The 15,346-nt window shown below is 40.3% G+C and overlaps 2 protein-coding genes across 7 annotated transcripts in view; one reads left to right on the top strand and one right to left on the bottom strand.

Annotated features, from left to right (window-relative positions):
- Nucleotides 1-3,474, bottom strand: part of fig4a (FIG4 phosphoinositide 5-phosphatase a) — a 49,760-nt gene extending 46,286 nt beyond the window's left edge. Inside the window, exons 1-3 of one of the 2 annotated variants that reach the window (XM_084376896.1) lie at nucleotides 2,991-3,474; nucleotides 2,724-2,834; nucleotides 763-861 (exon numbers count right to left, since the gene is read on the bottom strand). In XM_084376896.1, the coding sequence (XP_084233022.1) occupies nucleotides 763-861; nucleotides 2,724-2,834; nucleotides 2,991-2,993 (213 nt within the window). In that variant the 5' untranslated portion in view covers nucleotides 2,994-3,474. The remainder of the gene's footprint in view (nucleotides 1-762; nucleotides 862-2,723; nucleotides 2,835-2,990) is intronic. The other variant, XM_084376895.1, reaches the window with a different exon arrangement.
- Nucleotides 3,475-3,489: 15 nt separating this feature from the next.
- ak9 (adenylate kinase 9) lies at nucleotides 3,490-15,221 on the top strand. 5 transcript variants are annotated; one of them, XM_084376888.1, is made up of 37 exons: nucleotides 3,490-3,603; nucleotides 3,775-3,863; nucleotides 3,960-4,023; nucleotides 4,108-4,160; nucleotides 4,262-4,358; nucleotides 4,479-4,591; nucleotides 4,768-4,920; nucleotides 5,141-5,263; nucleotides 5,503-5,577; nucleotides 5,794-5,895; nucleotides 6,084-6,223; nucleotides 6,325-6,647; nucleotides 6,797-6,817; nucleotides 7,039-7,157; nucleotides 7,537-7,684; nucleotides 7,789-7,885; nucleotides 7,972-8,057; nucleotides 8,166-8,225; nucleotides 8,399-8,593; nucleotides 9,165-9,304; nucleotides 9,491-9,694; nucleotides 9,782-10,054; nucleotides 10,147-10,268; nucleotides 10,730-10,949; nucleotides 11,049-11,117; nucleotides 11,219-11,419; nucleotides 11,637-11,870; nucleotides 11,999-12,215; nucleotides 12,303-12,504; nucleotides 12,638-12,784; nucleotides 12,881-13,098; nucleotides 13,401-13,597; nucleotides 13,789-13,958; nucleotides 14,121-14,219; nucleotides 14,393-14,495; nucleotides 14,611-14,725; nucleotides 14,864-15,221. In XM_084376888.1, the coding sequence occupies exons 1-37, from the start codon at nucleotides 3,576-3,578 to the stop codon at nucleotides 15,070-15,072; spliced, it is 5,226 nt and encodes a 1,741-aa protein (XP_084233014.1). In that variant the 5' UTR covers nucleotides 3,490-3,575; the 3' UTR covers nucleotides 15,073-15,221. The 5 variants fall into 5 exon arrangements, with proteins under 5 accessions (XP_084233014.1, XP_084233015.1, XP_084233013.1 ...); XM_084376889.1 differs by having other exon boundaries at nucleotides 9,488-9,694; nucleotides 11,637-11,855; XM_084376887.1 differs by having other exon boundaries at nucleotides 9,488-9,694.
- The last annotated feature ends 125 nt before the right edge of the window (nucleotides 15,222-15,346 follow it).

Genomic DNA, 15,346 nt, shown 5'->3' with positions numbered 1-15,346 from the left:
CAGAACAACCTTTGCATGCATTTTACTTGCAAAGGAACCTTCTCAGTGCATATCGTAGATTTCACTTCAGTCATGTGCTATATACATTATGCCGCAGTATTTGTGTATGAATTTCTTCTATTAATTAAATTCATTCTTCTGCAAAATGCAGTAAGTCAAAGAGATTTACAGGAGACTAACCCTGATAAAACATTTCTATGCCCTTCAGCTCACGCTATGATCTTTATCCATCTCAGAAATATGAAGAGGTTCTCTGCAGCCTTATATTTCACTATGTGCTTTGCCAGCTTTCTTTACATATGAACTAAGAGAAAGTGAAAGATGATTCTGCATCATCAGCTTTGAAGCTGCTCACCTCCGTTTCTTCATCACACTCTCAAGCATCCACACTGTGTTCACAACATACGCTACTATGCCAGTCAAATGGAAAAACAAACAGGGTTTCCTGAGGTCGGTATAATATCTGCAGGAATGAGAGCGTGGGGTGATGGATATTTAGTCATGCCTTATAATAACAAACACATCACAGTCATAATCACCCACAACATGAACAAACAAATCAATTCCCAGCTCATAGATCCTGGTAATGAACAGTGGAGAAGAAAAGGAGGTGTGCTCAGCACTCATCAGCTAGGCTGTCATCCACAATACACTTGGGACAGGCTGAGTGATTGTACAATTTTACCCCAAGCGTGCTGTACAGTATTACATAAGCATATACATTAGCACTGTACTAACTCTGGTGGGAGCTCTGCCACTTACCTTATCGTCAATTATGACCAGGTCTTTGGGTTCTGTGCGGTCAATCTTCAGCACTCGGTGTTTGGTCTGCGCCTGATTGGTCCCCACCAAAAAGTACCTCTGGGAAGAAACATGCATGCAAAAGGATGAATACACTGTTTCGTGTGTGATTACATAACAGTCTCTGGATACTTGTTCTCAGCGCAAGAATTTTTCTCGTCGAAGACATGATTCAGTCAGATTCAGAGAGTACACAGTGGGATAATTTGTCTTCGAGAAGACATGTTTTCAAATTTCAAAAGACACAGACAGTCCATGTTATTACAAGCCAGCTTTCTAAAGCACAGTCCCATTGTTCAAGTCTCTTTAGGATTTTTTTCCTGCGACATTTTTTCTCCACAATAAGCCACCCAGGTAAATCTGGATGCATCAGAAGATTGTAAAATTACAGACAAAAGGCTGATGTGTTTGGTATAATCGTATATGAGAATATACACTGGATTTAGAGTAGCTTCAATCCAGAGTACAAGTGGGCAAAGCACATGTTTTATCACAAGGCTCCATCTCTGACTCCAAAAGAGTTGGGACACTGTGTAAAATGTAAAGAAAAAAAGAATGCAATGATTTGTGTATCCTTTTCGACCTATATTCAATTGATTACAGCACAAAGACAAGATATTTAATGTTCTAATCACTAAACTTTTTATTAATATACACTTGTTATGTATTTGATGTAGCCTGCACGATTTGGTAGAAAAATAATATTGTAATTATTTTGACGGATATTACTATTGTCATATGATTCACAATTAGTGGGGCTGATGATTTTTTTGTCCCAATTTTCATTTTCATTGAAAACACTATTAAAATCATGATGACTTGTTAGGTTATGTACTAAACAGGCATGTCATTTTTTTTTTATCATTCTCATATGTTCCCTCTATTACTTTTTCTTTTCAAGTCATTATTTCTCTCACACTGGGATGTGAGATGGCTTAAGATTTTCTGCCCACTAAACACTGTTAAATTGGAACATCATGTATCAGTACAGTTTGCAACCATTAGGGCCATTTTGTCCTGTTCCATATGTCCAAGTATCCAACAGAGTCCTTTTTGTCCACTGTAAATTGGGCAGAGGTTCAGGAAGAGATTATGACAAAAAACACTCCGGCCTTACCACGTGCACATTTATACTTATTAGAATTAGAACTAAAATTGTAATTACAGTAATTTTTATAGCTAAATATAATTATTTTGACTGTTTAGACAATTGTGATGCAAATGCCTATGAGTGGGTAGTCAGCAGACTGGAGTATACCTTCATCACCAACTCTCTTTTGCTGCCATCTAGTGTTTGCTGACCAGAAAACACACTCCTACAGGAGTTCTACATCCTTCTCCACCTTCATGTTTGTGTCTGTGAACTTTGTGAATGTTAAGTATGGCTTTCTTAGTAGAAAGTAGGAAATCAAGTAGGAAATCCATCGCTAGAGTCCGCATTTCACCAGGAGTGATAGCAACTCAAAACAAGCGATGGATTTGGGCCGTTAGAGGGTCTTGACCTGTGAATGTCAGCGATTTAAACACCCAGACTACCTGAGAAAATGTGCCATTCATGTGTCATCATTACTTTAGAGGCACAGACTGGGGATACATGGCTCCAAGTGTGTGGGCGTATGAATATAAAGCAGCTTGTTGAAGATAAAGAACAGGCGTGCTCAGTTAACTTCCCTTTGCTGATAAACGTATAAAGAATAAGATGTTCTGTTCCCATGCTGTTCTTACCATTACAACTATGCCTGTATATTAGGTACTAATGTTTACCAGAAGGCACCAGGAGAGCATAAAAGCAGCTTTTACATGTAGGTGTGATGTTTTAAAGACATTTTGATGGCTACTTGCAGGTGTAACCTATTAACAGACTGATCAGAGGTTTTGGTGAGACAGTGATAATAACAGCATAAAGATGATGACAGACTTACGGCTCTGGTTTCATACAGAACCATCCTCTGGATCCCACTGATGATACCCGCAGACTGAGGCATTTTTAGCCCTGTGTTCTCCAAACAGTCAGAATCCAGATGAGACAACAGCTGCAAAGGGTACGACAGACAATATGTAATACATCACTTCACACCATACAGATCAAAATAGATATGTAGTTAACCTTGATACTTGTAGTCACTGTGTGTGCTGTGTCTGTTGTGTCTCTCAGCATTCACTTGCCATAGTTAAGTAACGTTACTCACCATTGATTTAGCTAGCTAGCTGCGTTAGCCACAACTCATCTCCAGCCAGGGATGATTTTAAACATCTCCCTTGGCGGTCAAAACAACTTATTCTTTAGACGTTGTTGATATATTAACCATGTCCGTTTGTACCCTGCCCAAGTACTTACGGCTAGCACATAACAAACAGAATGCTACATGAAGTTGTTTTAGTCAGGTGACTGTCATGACCGACTGGGCGAACGCCTGTCAACTGATACGGTGCCTCGCAGGGTCAAAAAGCTCGAAGGACTGACAATGCGATTCATAATAGACGCATTGAGTGCTCGTCTTTGTATTTCTGTCTTTTTACTCGCACAATAGCGGCTATAAGTGTTTATAACTGTTTTTAAATTAGACTAAACACACATTTTCATCTACTTTCAAGCCATAAAGTAGCTAATTAGTGTGGCGTCACTAGCTACAGTGTGGAAATCCAAACCGTCTCCCCTTAGTTTGTTAGTTGCTATGGTAACTGTGGTTAGTGGGGAGCGTATGGTTAGGTTAGCTACGTAACGTAGCTAATGCTAGTAAACAGACGATGATAAAAAGTTTAAACGGGTAAAAATGGATGAAACAATGCCCCAAAGCAACGGTAAGTAAACCTTTGGTAAAAATATAACAGCATTTACCTATGACTAATAAACTTTGATATTGGAAATACTGGTAAATTAACGTTAACTTAAGGTACGCTCGGTTGTCATATATGCTACAGGAAACTTGAACTTTGATAGCGAAGTTCTTCTGTTCATTCTCCCTCAAACAGACCGTTTAGTGGACAACCTTATAGAGGATGAAGCTGAGAGAGAGACTCTTCTTGCCAAACCCACCTGCTTCATCATAGTTGGAAGACCGGTAATTTCTTGACGCTGGCATTTTCGCCCCCCAAATGCATTTCATGTCATATGACCCAGTGACTCCATGTCAGTTTTGTGTTATTCTTTGTGGCAGGGTATTGGCAAATCCACCTTGGCCAAAAAAATTGCACAATCGTGGAAGTGTATCCTAGTTGATGGTAAGTACAAGTACGAGTGCTGTATTTCTGGTCCTTGTCCAAACTCATTCAGATGTTTCTCATGCAGCTTTTGTAATATTTCAGATACAGATCTTCTCAACACACATATTAACAATAAAACAAAGCAAGGCGAAGAGGTGAGTATCAAATCTGTGTCATAGGACAGAAAGGTTAACTGTCCCCTTTACATGTCATGTGTTTTCCATATATACTGTATACTGTTCTCTGACCATTTCAGCTCTTGAATATCTTATCCGAGGGGAGAAGTATACCAGAAGACAAGGTGCTCCAGCTGATTCTTGACAGACTTAACTCACCAGATGTGGAGCATTATGGTAAATTGTGTAGCTCAAATTTGATCAGGTTCAGCTAAGTGATCATGTGCTGTCATTAACAACACCACTGTGGAAGCTTTGCTACTGCTTGTACTTGATAAAACATGTGTTATAATACAGGATATGTACTGAGCTGCCTGCCGTTCCTATCAGAAGAGTGTCTGAAGATTCATGAGCAGATTGAGCTGATCAAAAACCTCAAACTAACACCCGATTTCATCATCAACATCAAGGTTTACCAACACATCCTCTATTTACACTTGTGTATTGCATTAAGCAGCAATTGAATTTTAAGTTGTTTTTAAATGGACCATTTAAACATTTGAATTTTGAAAGGTCATATATTGATAAAGATTTGAGCATCAACAGATTGGTTTGATGACGAACTTAACACTCCGATCTTCCACAGTGTGCAGACAGTGATCTGGTGCATAGGCTGTCAGGTCTGAAGCAGCACCCAGAGACAGGGCAGCTGTACAGCAGGGATGAGTGGCAGCGTGAGGAGGCGTTTTACAAGAAGAAGGAGAACAAGGATGAGGAAGTAGATGATGAAGAGGATCAGGTATGGCTCAGGGAAAACACCTCTTGCTGTCATTGGTGTACGAGTAATTTGATTTTGATTGTATTTGAAGGATTAGTAGAGGGTTATCATTATTTACTGCATTCCTCCGTCTCATTATGTTCATTTTTTTTTTTTATCACAGCCTTAAATTTTAAACCTTAAACAAGAAAGTTGTCAAGCCAAGATTTTCTGTTACACTAATCAGTTGTTCTGCTTGCAGGCTGCGGAAGAGGAGCTGCAACAGGATGTTACATTCCAGATGGTGTGGACTCCAGAGAATTTAGCCAGAAATGCTTTTCTTAGAGTCACCATGTACAAAGATACCATGCTCAGACCACTAGAGGTGAGTTACCCAGAGCTTAAAATTCTGAATGACTTGCACATGAATTAGGAACACACTTGATAGAGCTTATAAATTAGGTTAATCATCTATAATGAAGTGTATCTATTTCTTACACAATATAAATTACAATCTTTGTCTTTGAATAATTTGCAGCCACATAATAAATTTAAAATAGCTTTGATTGCTCTGATTATTTTTTTTAAAGCCATTCATTCGTAAGTTAATTGATATTTTATCAGGACTACATGACAGACCATAACCTCCTCTACCTGCTGGAGCTGGATGGAAACAACACACCTGAAGAGCTGCACTCGGTAAAGACACGAGGAATAAATAAGATACATGCTACAGTTTTTAAAAACAATATGATTAACAAAAAAATGCATCGTCATGTTATATCATTAGGTGGTTGAATTTTGTCACTATTGTAAATTTTCACCTAGAGACAGCAGCATTTTTTAGCTAAAATGTGTGTATTCAATTACCTAATCTGTGGATTGACTTTAGTTTGTTGACTGTTTTGTCTTGAGACTGTCATGTCCCGTCTTGGATCCATGGCAATTAAGCGTGTCTCCATTCCGGTTCTCCTTCACCAGCCTGATGATGAAGAATCTCCAGCGGAAATTGACAGGGTCTGCCATTAATTATCATATTCATATTTTTAAAAAAATTTTATTTTAAAACACAATCGGTAATGTGAATGCATAGAAAACACCAGTATTTCAAACAACCTTCATATGAGCCTTAAACAAGGGATGCCACTGAACCCATTCCTGATTTAACCATAAGCAGTTTAATCCTGGGTCCATCTTTTTTCCAGGAGGACCTGCTGAGAGTTATGTCCTCCTCCAGGACGGTGGCCCCTGGTTTTAGATGGAGAAGGAGCCGCTGGGGCCAAACTTGTCCTGTTGCTCTGAAGGAAGGCAAGGTCATTCCTGGGAAGCCTGAATTATGTGTGGGGTGAGTGATCTTCTGTAGACTATGGCTACATGAAAAATCTCTTTAGTAGCTTCAAGGGAAACTGGATGAAAATACCAACTCTCATTTTATTCCCTGTGCAGCTTCCAGGACAAACTGTACATCCTCTCATCTGAGGAGGCCTACCAGAAGTTCATCACAAACCCACGACAGTACTTACTTCCTCCAATGCCCAGGCCTCCTTGCAGAGTTGCCATCATTGGACCTCCACAGGCAGGGACAAGCACTTTATGTCAGCTTCTAGCCCAACACTATAACGCATTGGTTCTTGATTTGGAGGTTTTGGCTCAGCCAGTTCTAGTCAAGGTTGAACAGGAGAGGCTTGACAAAGTCAAAGAGGAGACAACACAGGTCGCTATAGAGAAAATCAAGATGAAGATGGAGCAGGATGGAGGAGAGAACTCAGGCAAGTTTTTTAATATTTTTACTATCGCAGTGTGCCATTGCACATAAGGCCTTCAAAATGCCATGTAGCTTAAAGCATGTTTTGCATTTTCGGATCGTGTGACTTCCTGTCATACACAGAATAAAGGTTCTGATATTTTATTTCATCAGATGAAACAAGTTCTGTAGAAGGTAAGATGTTAAAATATCTTCTTGACATTTTTGGTCTCTCAGGCACAAACACAGATATATTAATCCCTTTCACAAACAGTATACTGTACATATCACAAATGTTAGTCTGGTCATGCTATGTTGTGTCCCAGAGTTTTGAACCTCAGTGTCAGAGATTATAAGGCAGTGTCAGAGATTATAAGGCACTCTATGTGTGTGCAAATGTTTTCTGCTGTTCTCAGTGACGGAGGATCATCCAGAGGTACAAGCAATGGTGCTCACTGCGTTGGAAAAAGCCAAACATATAAGCACATCTCCCTTCAGCCTCTATGCTGAGGTACTGGAGACGCGCATAAAAGAGGTATGTCAAAAGATCTGAAACATGGCAGCTGCATTTACACCGGCTGTTTTGTCCTAAATGATCAACATATTTGCACATACACAAATACAGCACTAATATTCGGCATACCTAACTATCCTCTATTTTTTTTTTACTGTTCTAAGAAAATTATTTTAATCTATTGAATGTATTTATAAGAAACCGTTGACTGTATCTAACAAAAATGTTGCCATTTGACATTTCTCATATCCAGTAAACAAGATGTCAAGTTTAACTCAATTAATGCATTACCTTAAGTTTATTTAAGCATTTAGCTGAAGATGGAGGTTTATAATTTAAAGGTTTATAGGACATCTATAAACATTTTGCCGTGGTGTTGCTAATAATTCTGATGTTACAGATGGAAGAGGCTGACACTGATGCAGATGTCAGGACTGGCTGGGTGCTTGATAACTTTCCCAAGAACTTCTCCCAAATGGATGCCTTACAGCAAGCTCAAAACATGCCAGACATCCTATTCTGTCTCAGAGACAGTGATGGAAATCAGGGTACGAGACACAGAAACAATGCATCACAACAAGTTGTTTTAATTAAGAATATAGACTTCAGTGTATACTTCTGTTTTCATGTATTATTTCAATGTGTTGAACAGTTTTGAAGAGATTGTATGAGATGAACAAGGAGAGCGTGGACGAAGCAGTAGTCATGAGGTTGCAAGAGGATCTATCTGAGAAGGAGAAACAGGCCTTGTGAGTGCAGGTGCAGTTATGATTTTTTGAGTTATATCTGGAATGGATTATTTCTTTAGCTTTTGTTGTTGTGTTCTCAATTTTAGAAACCAGAGGGAGCAAGAATCAGAGGTGGAGGCCCCGCCTGCAGATATGCAAACAAATCTAGAGACAGTTGTCGAAGAAACTGAAGGTACAGTCTGCATGTCCACCTAAATCAGCCTTAATTCACTAAAGCTACCCGGATCCAGAAGAACTTGACCTGCATTTTTTAAAAAGCATTCATCGTTGTCTTTTGTAGAAAATGCTGAACAATCTAACACCACCAGTTCTGCATATCCTGACGTAATCAAAAAGGAAGGTGAGTTATTTTCATTACATGAACAAGATGGGAAATATCCCCTTTGTCATCAAGAAGCAAATTCAGTATATAAGTGCAGTATGTAAGAGCTTTCAAAGCAGCATTGGATTTACAAAACACATTCTCTCTGTCCTAACACTCTCTATCTTCTTCTACCCTCTGTGTTTCTCAAGTTGTGGTAATACCTGATCATTGGGAGTTGGGTTATCCAGACGGCCCGGAGATGAAAGACTATAAACAGCAACTGCAACAGTTTGTGTTCGAATGGGAGAAAATGCAGCCCGCTCTACCTGTCGCCCACTCAGTACTGGAGATTGGCAGTAAAAGCCCCGAGGACCTGCTTCAAGAGATGATCCTTCATATGCAGAGTGAGTGTAACCCTATAAAATGTATAGTGTAACCCTATAAAACTATGATTTATAGTATAAACATAGTTTTTTGTTACACCCCAAGTGTCGTTACACCCAATGTCTTTTCATTAGTCAGAATCGTCAGTCAGGTTTCATGTAAGTTTATAACATACATATTACTTAAGCATATTTTAAAGCATGTATGGTGTTTTTATTGTTTCATCTTAAGCAAGATGTACTGACACAAATATTTCTGTAACATCTGGCACACTAACAATTGCATTCATTAGTTTTCTGTGGCTTTTCTTGAATAAAATAATTACTATTTAATTATCAAATTAATAATCACAAGAAATGCCATCAAAGTAGAGGAACTCTGCAAGGAAAAACATCAGTTCAACTCTTGTTTAAGGCATTTTTTATTTTAAATAATTTCATTCAATTTATTTTATGTTAATAACCCAAAACTATGATTTTCTTAAAACGAAGATTTTTAGAGTGATGATTTGAATGATTTTTGTAATAATGTAAGAAAAGAGAAAGAAAGAAAAACTCCTAATTTCATCTGACTCACTTGCATGATTTGTAGAGCCCTTTCAGTATGTCTCCTGGGAGATGTCAGCGGTCGACCTGGATGATGAGGCAGAGGATATGGAGGCCTTAGCTGAGCTGGACAGAGCTGAAGAAGGCAGCAGCGACAATGACACAGCAGAGGAGGAGGAGGACGAAGTCAGTAAACAAAGAAGTCTTTTAACGTTGATGCTGCATTTAGTGACTTTTTGTCTTTATAGACTACAGATTTATGATCCTATTGTATCCGAAGAAATCAAAGATACAGACGTATTTTACTGCTTTTTTGACAATAAATGACATAAGAAACCTTTAACAGCATCTTCTTCATCTCAATAAAAGCAGGGGGACACAGCAGCCAAGAGATTATTAGGTGATACCCGTCATTTCTGCCCTGTGGCCTTAAAAAACCACAACGTCCTGTGGCCTTGTAAGGATGAAATTGCAGCCAAGTACCGTGAGAAGATGTTCTACTTTTCAAGCCTAGAAGCCAGGGACTCCTTCCTTCAAAACCCTGCACAGTTTGTCGCACAGACTGGGCCTCTCAAGGTACAAGCTGACATGAGAAGAAAAAGAAAAAAGTCATAGGAAGAAGAAATAAATCCCTAACAAGTTTCTTATCCTCTCCTCTACAAGCCTCCTGCCCTGTGGATGTTTTTGCTTGGCCCCCGAGGGTCAGGCAAGACCACGAATGGTGAGTGGCTCGCCAAGCAGCTTGGAATCTTCCATATTCAGTTCAGGGAGCAGCTCCAAATGCTCATCATGGCCAAGACGAAGACGAGGATACCTTATGCTGATGAGGCAGATTCTGCAGAGGAGTCTCCTGACGACTTGGAGGCCCTGATAAAGGAAGCTAGGGGAGAGGACGAGGGGATGGAGGATACCTCTGCCAGCATGAATGACATGGAGGTTAATTCAGTACATTTTCTCTGTTGCAGGATTTCCAGTATTATGGTGAATTATGACATTTTGACAGTGAATGATTATTTGTGTGTTTACAGCAAGAAGTGGTACTGACTGATGTGGAAAAGGAAATCAAAGCTTACCTGTCTGATGGAGAGCCACTGAGTCATCATGTACTGAATATGGTTATCAGACCATTCTGGAAAGAGGAACCATACATGTAGTTGTACACACACACACACACACACACACACACACACACACACACAGAAACACACACTTCCTGCCCCTCCTTCTGCCCTCCTTAAAGGAGTAAAGTTTGCCATTTTGGGTTATTATTTGCTGTCTTGCTGGCAGTTTGATTAGAAGGCGGATACCACTCACATATCTGTAAATTAATATGAAGCTGCATGCTTTATGGTAAGCTAACTTAGCTTAGCATAAAGATTTGTAACCACTAAAACTGTTTAAGTCTAATCTGCACAAAAACTGAAGTGTAAAAAGGCTTTGTGCCAAGCTAAGTTAGCTGACTGCTGGTGGTGGCTTCATCTTTACCATACAAACATGAGAGTTATCAATCTCAGCAAGAAAGCAAATAGATGGTTTTCTTTATGTAATGTATTTTTGTACACCTGACAAACAAAAGTATTTGAGTTGACCTGAACATACTCCACCTTGCAGGTCTACAGGTTTTATTCTGGAGGGCTTCCCTCACAGTCCCCAGGGGGTGCAGTACATGTTGCAGCAGCACCTTTTCCCCGATCTTGTGGTAATCATGGCGGTGGAAGCCTCGGATGTTCAGAAGCGTTTGTTGCCGACATACCTGGAGAAATGGCGTGAGCGGCGCAACCAGCGCGAAACACAGCTGCACCTCCTTCATGATCTACGTCAGAAGAACCGGGTAAGCAAGTGACAACATGGTAGAATGATTCCCCTACTAACTTTTATTATCAAGCTGGCGTGAGCATCGGGCAAAATTATAGCTATCTTTTTGGTGTAGGAGGAGAACATTGCCAGGAGAAGAGCTGAACTGATGGCAGAGCAAGGCATGAAGGCAGCCAAAACCAGGGTAAGCAAACACATCGTAGACACTACCATCCCCTCTTCATCCCTGCTGACCACACCCTTCCTATCTCCAGTCCCCTAACTGATTGGTTCATGTATCAACAGGATGAGGAAGATGATGAAGAGGATGAAGCTGCAGACAACATTGAGGATGAGATAGAGGCCATGCTGGAGGATGAGTTTCCTTTAGAAGAGGATAACGAAGACATGGAGAATGAAGAGACTGAGGAGGCAGCATCTGAGAGGCTTGAGGCGGAGATAGAAGAGCGTTTCATGATGGATGAAAACAACCTTGCTCCTGTGATGGTACAAAGACACAAAACCTAACGAAGGACATTAACTGGGAAGGCACAGATACTTACAGACATAAACATTTTATAATCTGATTCCACGAACACATCATTTGACTTTTACAGAGACACAACATTCAGGGTAAACCTAATGTGACTTCATGTGGTCTGCTGAATATATGTTCACATATTGTACTTTTCGACAAATATATTCTGCTTTGTTTTATCATCAGGAGCTGTTGAGTGAACAAAACATACCCAATTTGTCAATCAGTGCATCTCGGAAGCCCCGGATCGTGCAGCATCAGATGCTTCAGAAAATCCAGCCTCTGCTGACAAACAGGGAGTCACTCTTCCAAAAATGCCACCCAATCTCATACAGTCTGGCAGATATGCTGCTGCACTCCTCTTACAAACTCCACAGCGCCTTTGGCTGCTGGGACCCCGTAAAGGTTGGCATAATTAAGGTTGTAGAGGTATCACAAGCACAAATACCAGTACAGCTTGTCTCTTTTGTGCTGACATGTTAATCTCTTTTCCTGTAAAAACTGTATCGTAACATATTGTTTTATCCACACACATCCCCCTTCTACAGCAATACAAAGAGAGAGGTTTGATCCAGCCTCTGCAGTGGCCTCTCAATACCACATATCCCCTGATCTTCCATCAGTATATCTACTTCTTTGCATCTAAGGAAAACCGTAACACATTTATGCTCAACCCCTTGAAGTACCTTAGACAACCAAAGCCCACCCCATCCCTGCCTTTAAGAATGGCTGTTGTTGGACCGCCCAAATCTGGAAAAACTACTGGTAAGACTCATGAGAGCTCTCTTTCCCCCAATCTTTCTTTCTTTCATTCAGGTTCTTGATTTTTCCACTTTTGCTGTTTGTCTCCAGTTGCACAGATGTTTGCTCAGAAATATGGCTTGGCCCGGCTGTCCATCGGCAGTGTTATGCGCATGGTGCTTAACACCCAGGAGCACACTGATCTGGCTGTCCAGATGAAAAAGCATCTCTCCACGGGTCTTGTTGTGCCTAATGAACTGGTCATACAGTGTCTGGAGGTGGCACTCATGAGCTTGGTCTGCAGCACTCGAGGGTAAGATGGGGGCGTGTTCAATTTATCTATTTATTGTTATTAAAGCAAAATGACGACATTCTTGGTCATGACCAAGTTATTCCCGTCTGAAGGTGTTTTTGCTGAGACAATATTTACTTGTTTGGCATTCCAGATATGTGTTGGATGGTTTCCCGAATACACTTAAGCAGGCAGAGCTGATGGGTTCTCGGAGCATCATCCCCATGATAGTTGTTGAGCTGGAGCTAGACACAGCGGAGGTGCTGAAGAGAGGCCTTGTGGACAAGATGAAGCCCGACAAGTCAGATAATATACATGAATAGCACATCTTTTTTCTGAAGGCAGTTTAAAATCCCAAACCTTCAAAGTAATGTAAAACGATGTCCTTCGACTGTAGGCCTCACCTGATGCACGACAGCTCCGAGATCCTCCACATTCGCAACTCCCGTTACAAGCAGGAGGTGGAACATGTGAGGCAACACTTCCAGAAACAATATCAGAACTGGATTATGCTCGATGGCTTGAAGAGCAAATGGTGGATCTGGAACAGAATTCTACAGGAGGTCAGCATCAGCATGAAGTATATCCACAGCTACCTAGAGAGGACCAGCAACAGTAAGTACTGGATGCTTATTGAAGCATCATCTCAGCAATGCTTTTTATACCTAAAGTAAATATCATGAATGAAATTCACAATGATGCATTTAATCGCTTTTATGTTATCTCTTTAATTTCTTCTTGCAGTTTGCAAAACTTAATTTACAAATACAGCTGCATAAATGAAACTAAACAGAAAAAGGAAAAGTTTTTCAAAAAGAGAAATTATTTTTTAAAAGACAAATAAAATATGAGGAAATAACAAGGCCACTCTTAAGATGACAAGTATTACTTCCTCCCCATGCATTTTAATTCTGCAGGGAAAGCGGCCTGCATCAACAGACTGTGCATCACGCGCAGGGAGCTGCAGTGTCGACTTGGAGAGTGTGACCAGTATTGCCCAGTCTGCATGGCTCTACATCATCACCTGGTGGACTGCTCCGAAACTGCAGCCTTAACTCACGCTGCTGAGTACAGGGGACACTATTACAGGATGTGTTGCAAAGACCATTTAGAGGTCAGTAAATTGCAGCTGCATTATTAAAATATACTTGCACACTCAAGCCAAATTGAGCTAATTTTTTTCTTTTCAGATATTTCAAATTGTGCTGGATAAAGAAAAAACAAAGATGATAAAAGTGACGTTAATAATAGCTAAATTAATTATGTTAACTGTGACTGATGTTTCTGTTCCTTTCTAAACCGCAGCGGTTCCTGACCACTCCAGATGAGTTTGTGACTCCTGGCTGCCGACACACTCTCCTACAACCCCACCTGCTGCCAAGAAAACTAACTGAGAGTCAGGTGAAGAACAGGTTCCCTCAGCAAGTTGAGATGAAGGGCTTCTGCCCGGTCACTTATCTGGATGGAAAGCAAAGGTACACATTCCTTTCACATCTAACTCTTACTCACTTTCTTGCAAGCATATGTTTTCCTCAAGGTCCAACTCATTAGAGAAAGCTAATTCTGACACATACATGATTAGGCTCTTTTTGTCATATCCTGAGAATAAATGTTCTAAGACCCAAAACAAACCGTAGGTATGAAGCTTTGGTTCGAGGAAAGATGGAATATGCTGTGGAATACAAAGAGCGGATCTACATTTTTGAGACAAAGCAGAAACAGGACAAGTTTTTGAGGTGAGCAGATATCTTTTTGTGTATTTTATAATGATTTTTTTTTACTTAGTCATGTTTCATCATTTCAGTCATTTGCAAGTCTTTCTACCACTTTTACTAAAGACACTGTAGTGTTATGTGGCCATGACAAGTATCAGTCTATCGATTGAAAGTTGTTGTTTTATTCTGTCAAGGATTCCTAAAACGTACTGGGACCAGAAGCTGCCCAGTAAAGTTCCTCCTCTTTGTGAGCCTGTACCCCTCACCTCCCTTCCAACGTTGGGCTACCTGGAACAGGTCACACACACACACACACTCAAAGACATCAGAAAATCATCACAGTATTCTGTAATGCCGTCTAAAGCAACCCTATCACGTCTGCCCTGCTTTGTGTTACATCTGTATTTTTTAGGGTGTGGCAGTAGCAGTCGTCAAGGCCATGACAGCTGTTGGGTGTCTCAAACCAAAGTATCCCTTCGTCAGTATACAAAGATCAGCGCTCCTCTATGTGGCCTTCTACCTGAAAGGTACGTCAAAAAAGAATACCATGAATTGCTTAAACCTAAGGATGATGGTATGGACGTTGATTGTTGTTTTATCCATCTACTAACTGGTGCTTTAGTAATATCTTATTCAATTAAGGAATTTAATTTCATATTTTACAGCTTTCAATCACAAGAGCACGGACTACACCAGACAAAAGTACAGAAAGAAGCTGGCCTTGTTTGAAGAGAACTGTGCGCTCATTCCGTACCTGAGCTCAACAATGAGAGCTAACTACAGACCTCCCAGTGAACGTCCCATTGACTTTGAGTTCAAACTGAATCTGTTCCTGGCCTTGGGAGACATGCCAGGCGCCAGCATTGTGCTTTAGCTGTGCCTGTTTTGAAACCTTGACTACTGCTACTTTATATTGTGTGGAGAACTGTGTGACATCTAAGTTATATGAAAGAATGTTGCTGTAAAGAGTTTATTTTATCAAGAGCTGCATGTAATAAAGTATCTGTCTCTGTCAAGGCTGTACGATTTTGCTTGGGTCATTACTTTAACCTTGCTTCTCTGTAGCTCTGCAGAACTTTCCTTATCTTGCATCATCTTTTACATAAAAAAGTAAGGGTAATGGCTATTGGTTTTCTATACAACTCACC

Source organism: Pagrus pagrus (assembly GCF_965226575.1).
Source record: "Pagrus pagrus genome assembly, chromosome: 16".
NCBI classification, from domain to species: Eukaryota; Metazoa; Chordata; class Actinopteri; order Spariformes; family Sparidae; genus Pagrus; species Pagrus pagrus.
This window is presented reverse-complemented; position numbering and strand designations above follow the sequence as displayed.

Bases quoted from the DNA above. Each gene is read 5' to 3' on its own strand.
- ak9 (XM_084376887.1), top strand. From the start codon at position 3,576: ATGGATGAAACAATGCCCCAAAGCAACG. The intron at 6,818-7,038 runs GTAAGATGTTAA...TGCTGTTCTCAG, and splicing joins TGAAACAAGTTCTGTAGAAG to TGACGGAGGATCATCCAGAG. The intron at 14,220-14,392 runs GTGAGCAGATAT...TATTCTGTCAAG, and splicing joins AAACAGGACAAGTTTTTGAG to GATTCCTAAAACGTACTGGG.